Source organism: Mus caroli, chromosome 19, assembly GCF_900094665.2.
Source record: "Mus caroli chromosome 19, CAROLI_EIJ_v1.1, whole genome shotgun sequence".
Classification (NCBI taxonomy): domain Eukaryota; kingdom Metazoa; phylum Chordata; class Mammalia; order Rodentia; family Muridae; genus Mus; species Mus caroli.
In genome coordinates, this window is record NC_034588.1 from 31,526,497 (window position 1) to 31,538,317 (window position 11,821).

An 11,821-nucleotide genomic window follows, 5' to 3' on the forward strand; every position below is an offset into this window, starting at 1 on the left:
GAGTGCTGGGATTAAAGGCGTGCGCCACTATGCCTGGCCAAATGCTTTTTCTGCATCTAAGGATATGGTCATTTAATTTTTTTTTCCACGATCATCTCCTTAGATGCATCTGCTTCATTTTCCTATTTTTAGTTACTATGAGGTATGTCATTTGTTTTACTATAGTTTTATTTTTTATTCAAATATTGGAAATAATATTATAAATACTATAATTATAATTATTTATTGAAATAAATTTCTAATAATCTGATATTTTTTTGTAGGTGGTATAAGAACAAATATGATTTATAGAAATTTCTTTATTTTGAGTTAGGCTCTCACTAATTAGCTTTGGCAAGCCTAGAACTCTTTGTGTAGACCAGGCTAGCCTGGAACCGAGAGATCGACTTGCCTCTGACTACTGTGTGTTAGGATTAAAGGTGTGAACCACTGCTCCTGGCATATATACTTAAAAGATAAAATGGTGTTTTGAATTTTATAAGCATTTCATTCACACATGAATGCGTAATATATATATTATTCATGTGTTATATTTAATAAAATTTCAGTACATTCTTAGATTACAAAGATTCATGTTTGATTTTTCAGTTAGTTTTTTAGGTTGGGAAACGAGGTGATGGGTTCCATTTTGACATTACATACTTATGTCATTACACTTCAGTATGCATCCTTTGTGCTTGTTGTCCAGGAAACACTGACAGCACAGCTGGCAGAGAAAAATAGTGAGCTTCAGAAGTGGAGAGAAGAGCGTGACCAGCTGGTCACAGCTGTAGAGACACAGATGAAGGCTCTGCTCTCCAGCTGCCAGCATAAGGATGAAGAAATCCAGGAACTAAGAAAGGCTGCAGCAAAGAGCACCGGGGCAGTGAGTGGATGCTTACTCTTTCTGTACCTTCTTGTTGAAAATTACTTTTCAAAATTACTTCTCAGCTGTATATACTTAGTACATCAGAAAAGATATATAGCATTTTGTATATTTTTCATGGTTTTTTTTTGAGTTTATTATTGATTAGTCAATGTCTAAAACATAACAACTTCTCTTGATACTTTTCATACTTCTCAGATTAAATAATTAAGTCTATAATTTAGGATTATCTTAATCTATCTTAAAAATGTAGAAAGGTGGTTCAGCATGAAGTTTTGGTGAGTCTTATAGAATTAGACCCACTCTTAATTAAATTTAATTTTAAAAATTTGAGGTGGTCAGTCTCAGTGTAGCTCTATCTGTCCTGGAGCTTGTTGAGATATACCTGCCTCTGCTAGGAATAAAGGCATCACCACCAATGCACACGTTCTAGCCCACCATTAATTTTATTGTGTGAAGATAAAAAAATATTTTTAAAGTAAGTATAGTGATGGAAAGGCATCAGGAGTTGGCAAAGCAGTTACTTTTTTAGTTGGGGCTGGAAATCCTAATCTGGGAGCTTGTGTTTTATAGATAGCACATCCTTATAAACCATCGGGGCATATTTGAAGATTGGGAGACAGATGGAAGTAGATCTGTGTGAGTTTAAGGCTAACCTGGTCTACATAGCAGGTTTCAGGCCTAGCAGGGCTGCATAGTGAGACTGGCTCCATCAATAAAATAGGGAACACTGTCTTCTTAGCATCATACAGTTATAACATTTGGGAGTTGCTTGCTCTCCATATGAATGCAAAGTAGAATCTCTGTTACTTGCCAATATTAGGGAGATGACATGGGCACACTTGAATGGCATGAAGACTGGTTTGTAAGAAAAGATTTAGTTACTATTTTCTCTTTTTCTATTCTTAATGTTGTAGTTGCTTTACTAAGCAGCCTCTAGGTTCGTTACTTTATTTTTATTTTTTACATATATTTATTTTGTATGTGTGTATGTGTGTGCACACATAGACCGCAGCATGTTTCTGGAAGTCAGAGCAGAAACATAGGGAATTGACTTTTGTCCTCTACTGTGTAGATTATAGGATCCAACTCAGTGTCAGTCTGACATGGCTTGCTTGGTGGCATGTGCCTTCACTTGCTAAGCCATCCTGCTAACCCACCTCTAGTTTTTCAAAAATTATTTTATCAAAATTGCGATTCAAAGTTCCAGCTAAGGCTTAACATAGTTTGTCACTTTGTTAAGAAAATAGAACAGAATAGAAGGCATGCAGACACGCCCATACTCAACTGCATAGGTCAGAGATAACATTTAGGACTCAGTTCTTTCTTTCCACTGTGGGTTCCACAGATTGGATTCAGGTTGTGGTACCTGAAATCCAGGAGATTCTACCTGCTGAGGCACCTGTCTTGTTTTTTGCCTTTTGCTTTTAAAGGCAGGTTCTTAACTGTGAGCTTGAACTCATGATTCTCCTGTGCACCCTCCTGAATGCTGATCACAACCATTCACCATTTAACTAGACAGGTACAACCCGAGTAAAATGGCACGTGGGTTCAATCCTTCAGACACGTCTCCGACTGAGAAGAGGCTGGTGTTAAGTTGGCCAGCCTCTCCTGAGCCTAAAGATGACAATGCTAAGGGAATGAAAAGTGCTTTGTGGGAGTCCGTACTTCTAATAATCAGTCTGTGCATGGCTTCATTTTTAAAATTCTATATGGTATTGTTTTTTAAATTAAAAATGATTTTCTTATTTAATGCTTCTTTGTTGTAGGAAAACCAAACCATGAATCTCAAGCCTGAATATAATGATTCAGTTGATCTTGGAGTTGAAACTGTACCTCAGTCAACAAGTTTGGAAATTTCTAGGAACACAACAGAGGTTGGTATTCAGCAATGCAACCAGTTCTCTGCTCTCTTCACCTGCTGTGAATCATCTGCAAGTATAATTACAAGTACCATGTAATCAAGCATTGTAGGCACCTTGCTACATAATTAACTATGTATATGCTGATATATGGGAAGGAAAATTAGAGGCTCTTGAGAAAGTAGATCCCAGAATTCCGTTTGTCTTTTATTTTCTTACTTATTTCTATTTTAGTTTCTTGGTGTTATTTGGGGATGTAGGCAGTATGTATGCCACATGACACATGAAGAGGCCAAAGAACATCTTGGGAGTTGGTTCTGTTCTTCTGTAGCCTGTGGTGATGAACCTCAGGTCATCTTATGGGCTTTTGCTTCCTCCTTAAAATGTTCATAAAAATAAACTTGATGGTCAGAAATAGATTCTATAAAAGATAAAGGCCAATATTTGTTTTCATTATACTTTGTATTAAAATTGTATTCATCATAATAACTACCACCGAGCTCTCATAATGAACTCCATTGCGTTTAAGCAGAATTCCTCAGTTTGGATTATGAAATTCATAAATAATATTCCATACTATCTAAAATCATTTCAATTATTTAAAAAAATATATTGAGCTTACTCAACATTGGGAATTTTGATAAATACTTAAGTGCACAAACAAAACTGAGACATGAATGGCATATGCATGGTCAGGACTATTGGAGAGAAGTCCCTCCAGTATAGAGTAGTGTTACTGTTGGAAGGATAGAAGGGACCCCCCCTCCACACACACACACACACACACACACACACACACACACACACACACACATTGCTTGGGATGCTGTGGGCCGGACTAGAGAACACTATATCATGATAACACTCCTGCTCTTCTCTTGCTGCTCATATATGATGGAACGTTACTTTCCCCATAAATTTATATACTTTGTCCTAAAATCTCTTGGTTCCAGTTTCCTATTAATATTCCCAGCAGTTATTGTCTATTTTGTAGTTTTGGAAGAATCAAGTTTGGCATTCTCTTCTGTGTCTTTTTACTGTCCTTGTAGTATTGGTACTATCAACGAGGCTAAAAGGCTGAGTGGCTCATTTCGTATAGTGCACAAGCTAGTGGCTGGATTTGGGTTTGGGACACTTCAATAGGTGAAGTGTCCTGAAAGCATCCCTGAGAGTCGGGGGCAGGGTGGAAGTGGTGGTGCTCCTGTAATTGTGCTCTTTAGAACCATGCAGAAATCATTCAAAGGAAGGAGAATGAAAGACTCATTTCCTAAATGAAAAAAGTCACAAAGAATTTGTTGCTGGATTACATTTATTATAATTGGGGTGCGTGTTCAAAATACCAAATTTTTCCTTGGATGTTTCTGTCTTGATGTCTTTGATGTTTTGTAGGTTTTGTGGTGATGTTCAGTGAACTTCCTTCTATATCTCTCTTAGGTTCTTGAGAAGTTGGGTAATGCCAGTCTCTTAAATTGCCTCCAACTTATTTGATATTAGGAAGTGAACCTTGATCCTATTTCCCCCTATTTTAATATACCATGTGTAACCTGGAGAGTGTAGATATGTCAGTCTTCTGTCCGTTCTGGTGCCCAATATAGTCCTTTATCTTTCTCAAGTCATTGTCTTGAATAGCATTTGAGAAAATTTATTCTGTGTGATTTATAGATCCATGTTACAAAAGTAAATGATGCCTTCTGCCATTTTTATATTGTTGTAGGACGGATCTGTAGTTCTTGACTCTTGTGAAGTTTCAACAGAAAATGTACAAAGTACTCGATTTCCAAAACCTGAATTGGAGATTCAGTTTACACCTTTGCAGCCAAACAAAATGGCGGTGAAGCACCCTGGTTGTCCCACACCAGTCACAATTAAGATCCCCAAGGCCCGGAAGAGGAAGAGTGGTGAAGTTGAGGAGGTCAGTAGCCATCTGGGTAGTTAGTTATGTCTGTTGCCCAGTTCTGTTCATAAGAACTCACTCTAGATACGGAGCTTCATGGTCCTCAGAACGCTGTGCTTGTTTGTTTATTCCTTACATAGTTCATCTGTAGTAGGTCACATGCATGATGCTGGATCTTACCCGACTCCTATTTCAGTATACTAGTGTGTTCCAAACTAGTTACATCACCTCCACTGGGATGGAAAATATCTGATACAGAAATTAGACTGAAAGGACAAGCTTGCTTGATCAGTGTTTTTATCATTTAACTAAAATTAAAATCTTAAGTCTTTATGGAAGGTTGGAAAATAAATTCTTTTCCATCAGCGAGTATTAGGATTCAGACCTTCATGTAGTGGTGGGTAAAAGCTTTTACAGCTTGTTAGTACAGCTTCCTGATGGTAGGGCTGCTGGACTTTGTATTGCATCTTAGCCGCATCAATGTGGAGAGTCACAGAAACCTTCTGATCTTAGTTCTCAGAAGCAATGTAGTAGTGTTGTAAAAAAAATACTTGTTTTTCTCTGTTTCTGTGGGAGGTATATAGTGAATGATGATATTTACTTTTAAAGTTACCTTTTTTAAACTTAACATGTCTGGAAAAAAACCTTTCCCCAATTTTCTTTTACTTCTTTAAACAGTATATTTTCAAGCTGGTGAAAGAACAAAAATAGTAGTTACCATACTCCTGTCTGTCTGTCTGTCTGTCTGTCTGTCAGGTAGTCCATTCCTGAGTGGACCGTGTTGAGCATAGCTTCCCTGTGATACATAGAGTTTTTAGATTTTTAACATTTTTCCCTCAATGGTAAGCACATTTTAAATACGATTAAAATATTTAAATTTTATCATCTATACTACATTGACGTTTCATTGGTACATCTTTTTCCTTCTACTATTAAGAAGAAAAAGTTAAAATGCAATTCCTCCTCCCCCGCCCCATTTCATCTGTATCTCAGATGTTTTCATCTGTATCTCAGATGTTTTCATCTGTATCTCTGATGAGATTTTCTGATGTTGTAGTTTTATAATGCTGAAATGTGAAAATGTTATCTGGTTTCATTACATCTCACTGTTGTAATAAATCAGCTCTTGGACCACTGTGAAAATCTGTTCAACAGTGCTCCATTCTATTTCATTAACTACTCCCAGAAGCTCTCTATTGAGCAATCCAAATGGGATGGTCTAGCCTTGCTATCTTTCCTTACTTGCTTCCCATAATTAGTTAAGCCCTTCATGTAGTCTGCTTATGACCTTGTGCCTTCTACTTTGTAACCTGGGTTCTGATATTTGGTGGAGATCTCCCCTCTGCTGCTCTGCCTGTACTCTCCTCACCTCGTGTACACTTGTATTCTTCTGACTACAGCTAAAGTGTGGCAGTTAAATTCCCTGAATATACTCCTGCTCTGAAATGCTTCATCCCATATACATTTTTTTCTTTTAAGAAAGACCTATTTGTTTTCACTTTAAGTGGATGGGTATTCTGCCTGCATTTGTTTGTGTACCATATGGAAGCCAGAGGAGGATGTTAGGTCCCCTAGAGCTGGAGTTATAGATAGTTATTACCTAGCATGTGGGTGCAGGGATTGAACCTTGGTCCTTTGAAAAAGTAGCTAATGTTATTTTTGCTGTTTCTTGAGACAGGGTCTCTTTACATAGCCTTGGCCAGTGTTAGAACTAACTATGGAGACCAGGTTGGCCTTGAATTCACAGAGATCTGCCTGGCTCTGCTTTCTAAGTGCAGGAATTAAAGTCGAGGGCCAACGCACTCAGCCATAGAACAGTTAAAGCCATTGTTCTTAATTGCTGAGATGAACCATCTCTCCAGCCCTGGGATCATATCTTATTTCCCTATTTTGCCTTTGTGAAGTTTCATTTTTCTGGTAATACTACCAGATTTCAGTGAGCAATCTTAGGCATGTATGTTTTTGGAAATAGGAAGTGATTATGTAGAGCTGCCCATACAGTTCTTGGAAGTTCTCAATCTCATTGCTAAGCTCACACTTTGGCCTATGGTTTCTCAGCCTCAGCACAGCTCATGCTTCTAAGCCAGAGGCCTCTTTTTTGTAAGGCTTTGTGATTTTTATTTTGGGCTTTTACCCACTAGTTGTCAATAATATAATCTTTCTGTCTAGCAAAATGACCAAATAGCTTCCAGCATTGCGACTGATGTTAAACAGTAGCTGGCCCTGATTAAGAACAACTACCCTGATCAGTAATGTAGTATTTACAGACATTCTTCTTGAATCTAAAGAAATTATTATCAAGAAAGTAACCAGTACTGTTACTACATTCATTACTTGTAGGACTTGGTGAAATGTGAAAATAAGAAGAATTCAACCCCCAGAAGTAATGTGAAGTTTCCCGTTTCAGAGCATAGAAATTCCTCTGTCAAAAAGGAACAAAAGGTTTGCCCTCCCTCCAGTTGACCATTTCTGTTGTTTACATGATAAAGCAGGAGCTTGGATTTAAGGTGTCAAATTTTGAGTAGTAGTTTTCATATGTCCAATTACAGTTGTGTCCAGTTACAACTCAGTTGAAAGTTCTTATACATGTAATTCACACTGGGATATAACCTTTAGCATTTGCTCATTAGCAGTCATTTCTTCACGTGTTCACTTTGTTCACATGAGCTGTCAGACTGGTTCTGCCATCGTTTAGACCTTCGATCTTAATATATGAACTTAATTACAAATTCCTTTAATTAACAATGGCCATAACTGTTTACATGTAACTCATTTCATTATCAGTGACAAAGTGTTTGTTTTTAGGTTTCCTTTGGTCCATCATCTAAGAAAACTTACTCCTTACGAAGCCAAGCATCTACAGTTAGTGCAAACATAGCCTCTAAAAAAAGAGAGGGAACACTACAGAAATTTGGAGACTTCTTGCAGCATTCTCCAACAATTCTTCAATCAAAAGGTTTGTGGAATAGTTAAATGACCTTTTTTATATGACAGTGTAGTACGTCTAATGCTTAAAGCAGACAGGCGTTATCTTATTCTGGGTACTATGGGAAGAACTGGATTAAAAAAAATTATCTTTCTACACGTTCACTATTTATTGGAGTAGAGAGGCTAACATTTAAGTAACTGATCTAGATAGAGCAGGTGTAACAAGATAAATTTATTATATATTATAATATAGAACAGAAGTAAAATAAATTGGTTGGGCAGTATTGGAGGAGAGACAAGACCAATCAGAATGATGAGGGAACTTTGGGAAAGCTTTTTTAGGAAGGGAATGGAATATGGGCATGAAATGTAGGGCTGCACCCTTCCACCCTTTGGAAGTAATGCCTGTTAGTATTGCGTATCCTTGTGGTGGTTTGGGTTTTGTCTTACATACAAACAGTTTATTGGCTCAGAATTTCACATCACAGTCCATTATTGGAGTGTGGCACTCATGTAGAGACCATGGAGGAACAGTGACATGTTATATATATGACTTTGTTTAAATATGTACTATACATATGTATGCATAAATATGTGCATATTCATTACAGGGAATCACTTTAATACTGGCAGAATATAGAATATTTAAACAGTATAAAGTGTGCATGAAATTCCAGGTAGGAAGAGTGTGTAGAGAGGTTTTGTGGGATTATCTGCGTCAGAGGAATAAGAGAAATTGGAGACCAAAAGTGGGGAAGATGGGGAAGGAAAGACTAGAGTTACAGTTGAAACGAGACAGAAAGTACTTTGTAAAGACTATCGAGGTTGCCAAACTTTCTTTATTCCGTGCCTTTAATGCCTCAGAAAATTTAAAAATTTCTAGTCGTAATTTTCTTAAAATCTATCCACTGGGAATTGGGTGTGCATGCACATAAAGAATTGTTGATTATATTGTCATTATGGTCATCTTGAAATATGGCTATCAAAACAAATCTACCATATTACGTCTTTCTTTCTTTATTTTATTTGGTTTACTTAGTGTTTTGAGTTTTTGAGATAAGGTCTTCCTGTATAGCATAGGCTAGCCTGAAACTCAAACTCTACCTGCCTCATCCTCCCAGGTTTTGGGATTGTGTGTGTGTGTGTGTGTGTGTGTATTTGTGTGTGTGTGAGTGATGCCTGACTTTAGCATGTTACTTTTAATATACACAGTGGGCAGACCTCTAAGTCATTAAAGCTGCTAGAGTCTCAGTGATACTTTGTTCCTTTTCTGCCCTCTCTCTGTTGAATGTTATTGGATGTGCTTTTCAATTATCTAGTCATTTCTTGTCACCATTTGTATAGTGCACTGTTTTTCTTCTTGATTTTTATGTATTTGTCATTAAGAATTTCAAACCTTTGCAGTTAGAAAATTAACACAAGAACTAACATTTTTATTTATAGCAAAAAAGATAATTGAAACAATGAGTTCTCCAAAGTTATCAACGGTAGAAGTAAGTAATGTGTCCCAGCCAAAAAAAGCCAAACGGAAATTATACAGAAATGAAATTTCATCTCCCATCAACATATCTGGCCAAGTGGTAAGCTATTTTATTTTTCAACAGTATAAAACTATACATTTTCTTTTTAATTCCAAAGTGTTTGTAACAATTTGGATTTTATGATTTTTTAAAATTTGTTTTTAAAACATTTTATTTCTAATATGGGATACTGTATATACATACATATACATACATACCGTATGCATGCCTGGTGCCTGCAGCGGTCATAAGAGTTGGAACTTGTGAGACTGGCATTACAGACATTCCTGAGCTGCCGTGTGGATGCTCTTGTGAAAGAGCCACCCGTGCTTCCAACCTCTGAACCATCTCTCCAGCTCCTGTGCTCTTAAACTCTTTTCTTTAGCTTTCTTAAGATGGGTGTTATACTTTCAGTCTCAGGTATATTAGCCTTATAGTACTTAAATATGAATATTATAATAATGTATAGTATATACACATACAAACATGCATACACACACACACATGCATCATGAAGTGACTTTTGAAATTTTACCAGAGTAAAATTTCACAACTAATCATTTATTTACTTTTAAACTCTAGTCTTCCTTGTGCTATCTTCATTACAAGAGTTGTATAACTCTGGGTTCATGTACCTGTTAGAAACACAAACTTGATATTTCACCATTTTCTCTCCTTCTTCTTTATGGCTTCCATGTTTCTGGTTTTTTCTTGTTTTATTTCTTTTTTATGTGTATGCATGTATGAATGTGCACCATGTGTGCAGCACCTTTCAAGGCCAGAAGGGAACGTTGAAATCCCTACAACTGGAGTTACAGAGGATATTGGGCTGCCATGTGGGTATTAGAAACTGAATCCAAGTTTTCTGCAAGAACAGCTGTGTTCTTAAACTACTGGGTCAGCTCTCTAGTCCTGCTTGTGTTTTTGAGATAGGGTCTCACTATGTAGTCCAGGATGGCCTCAAGCTTGTAAGGTTCCTTCTGCCTCAGCCTCCCTGTTGCTAGGATCATAGGTGTGTGACCGCAGGCCTGGCTTTCTGTAGGCCTATTTTAAGAAAAGGAGGTTTTTGTCACTCTGATTCATTGTCCCCATGAGAGGTGTTACAGGAAAAGTTCTCATTTGCTTAGTGGGTAAAAGTGAAAGTAGAAAAATAATTAAGAGATTTCAATAGGAAGTGGCAAAAAAAACTCCTCTAAGAGTATTGATTTGCAATAATAGTTATCAAACCTAAGGCTGGCACCAGAAGGTACCTAGAAAGAATTTAGTGTCAGTTACCACTTGCTATTTCATGTACTGTTCAACTAGTCACATTTCCCATCTGAGTAGTGCAGTTTCCCCTCCTAACTGAAGGAATTATTGCTATTATATTCCTATTATATAGGAACTATTGCTGTGACATCTGATCACTTAAAACTGGTTTGAGGTGTCCAAATATTTTAGTAAATATTTCAAGCTTAGATCTGCTTTGGATTCAATACAGACTATAGGTTTTTTAATTCTTGAATTAGGGAATGTTGAATAAATCTTACAAAATCTGTTTTTCTTTTACATGTATTTGTTTAGAAAAAAATGAAATCTAACATATTATAGTCAGTGAATAAGCACATACTATATCACTCATAAGCAAATTATTTTTACCTATATTTGAAAAAACTGAAATTGTTAATTTCAGATTTTAATGGAACAGAAAGTAAAAGAAACTGATCATCAGATTCTCAAACGACGGCTTCGAACACGCACAGCCAAATAAATTGCATTGGGAGACTGATTCAGTGTAAAGTTTATATTCATTGTCATTGTAAATTGTAAGTTCTAAAATTTACTTGTATATATATATTATGATATATTAAATACCTCTGTATAGATTGGTATCTTGTATATAATTTTAATTCAATAAATATATCAGTAATATACCGGTGTACTTTTTAAAGCTCTTAAAATTTTTCTTTATTTTATGTGTGCTTGCTTGCTGTGTGCTTGCCACAGCACATGTGTAGAGGTCAGAGGAGAACAGGTAGGAATCTGGATAGAAGTTGATTCTTTCCTTTTGTCACTTGGGTCCTGGAGATTGAACTCAGGTAGTCACATTGATGGCAGTGGAATATACATAAACACATTGGTCTAAAGTAGACTCTATAATTGGACATTTATGTCTTGCTAATCTGTGGGGTGAGAAGTTCTCTCCTTACTCTCAGTTGTAGGTACCCTTATCACATCCAGTTATCAATGAGGCATTGGGGAAAGATCAATACCATGTCCTAGGACTCTTCAGGGCAGGGAGGCCTGGCTTGGCCTTGTTGAAATCCTTGTACAGAGACAGGTCACTCTGAGTGGTAGAATAGTTCTGCTTGATCTCATAGGAGCAGGGCTTCATCTGTCAGGGTTGTGAGGTAGGGCAGACAACAGGCTTGCCAGCTCTGAACTTCCCCCACTGAAGGTGACAATCACAACTGGCCTCTCTGTTATACCTGTGGCTGTAGATTCCAGACATGACAGCGGAAGCGGGACCCAGAGGAGCCTACTAAGAAGCCTAGCAACCAGCTGATGCTGGGAGCAAACTAGATTATACTTTTGGGGTTTCTTTTTCTTTTTTCTTTTTTTCTTTTTGTAGATTTCTGTGACAGGCTTCTGTGTAGCCTTGGCTGACCTGAAACTCAATCTGTAGGCCAGGCTGGCCTCAAACTCAGAGATCCACCTGCCTCCCAAGTCCTAGGATTAAAGGTATGCGCCAGTACTCCCCGGAAGATTATAC

The 11,821-nt window shown here is 37.2% G+C and overlaps 1 protein-coding gene across 3 annotated transcripts in view; it reads left to right on the forward strand.

The window, feature by feature from the left end:
- Positions 1-10,980, forward strand: part of Kif20b (kinesin family member 20B) — a 55,321-nt gene extending 44,341 nt beyond the window's left edge. For all 3 annotated transcript variants that reach the window (XM_021152144.2, XM_021152143.2, XM_029472898.1), the window contains exons 26-32: positions 689-865; positions 2,635-2,742; positions 4,442-4,639; positions 6,962-7,063; positions 7,427-7,577; positions 8,993-9,129; positions 10,742-10,980. In XM_021152144.2, coding sequence (XP_021007803.1) covers positions 689-865; positions 2,635-2,742; positions 4,442-4,639; positions 6,962-7,063; positions 7,427-7,577; positions 8,993-9,129; positions 10,742-10,819 — 951 coding nt within the window. In that variant the 3' untranslated portion in view covers positions 10,820-10,980. The remainder of the gene's footprint in view (positions 1-688; positions 866-2,634; positions 2,743-4,441; positions 4,640-6,961; positions 7,064-7,426; positions 7,578-8,992; positions 9,130-10,741) is intronic.
- The last annotated feature ends 841 nt before the right edge of the window (positions 10,981-11,821 follow it).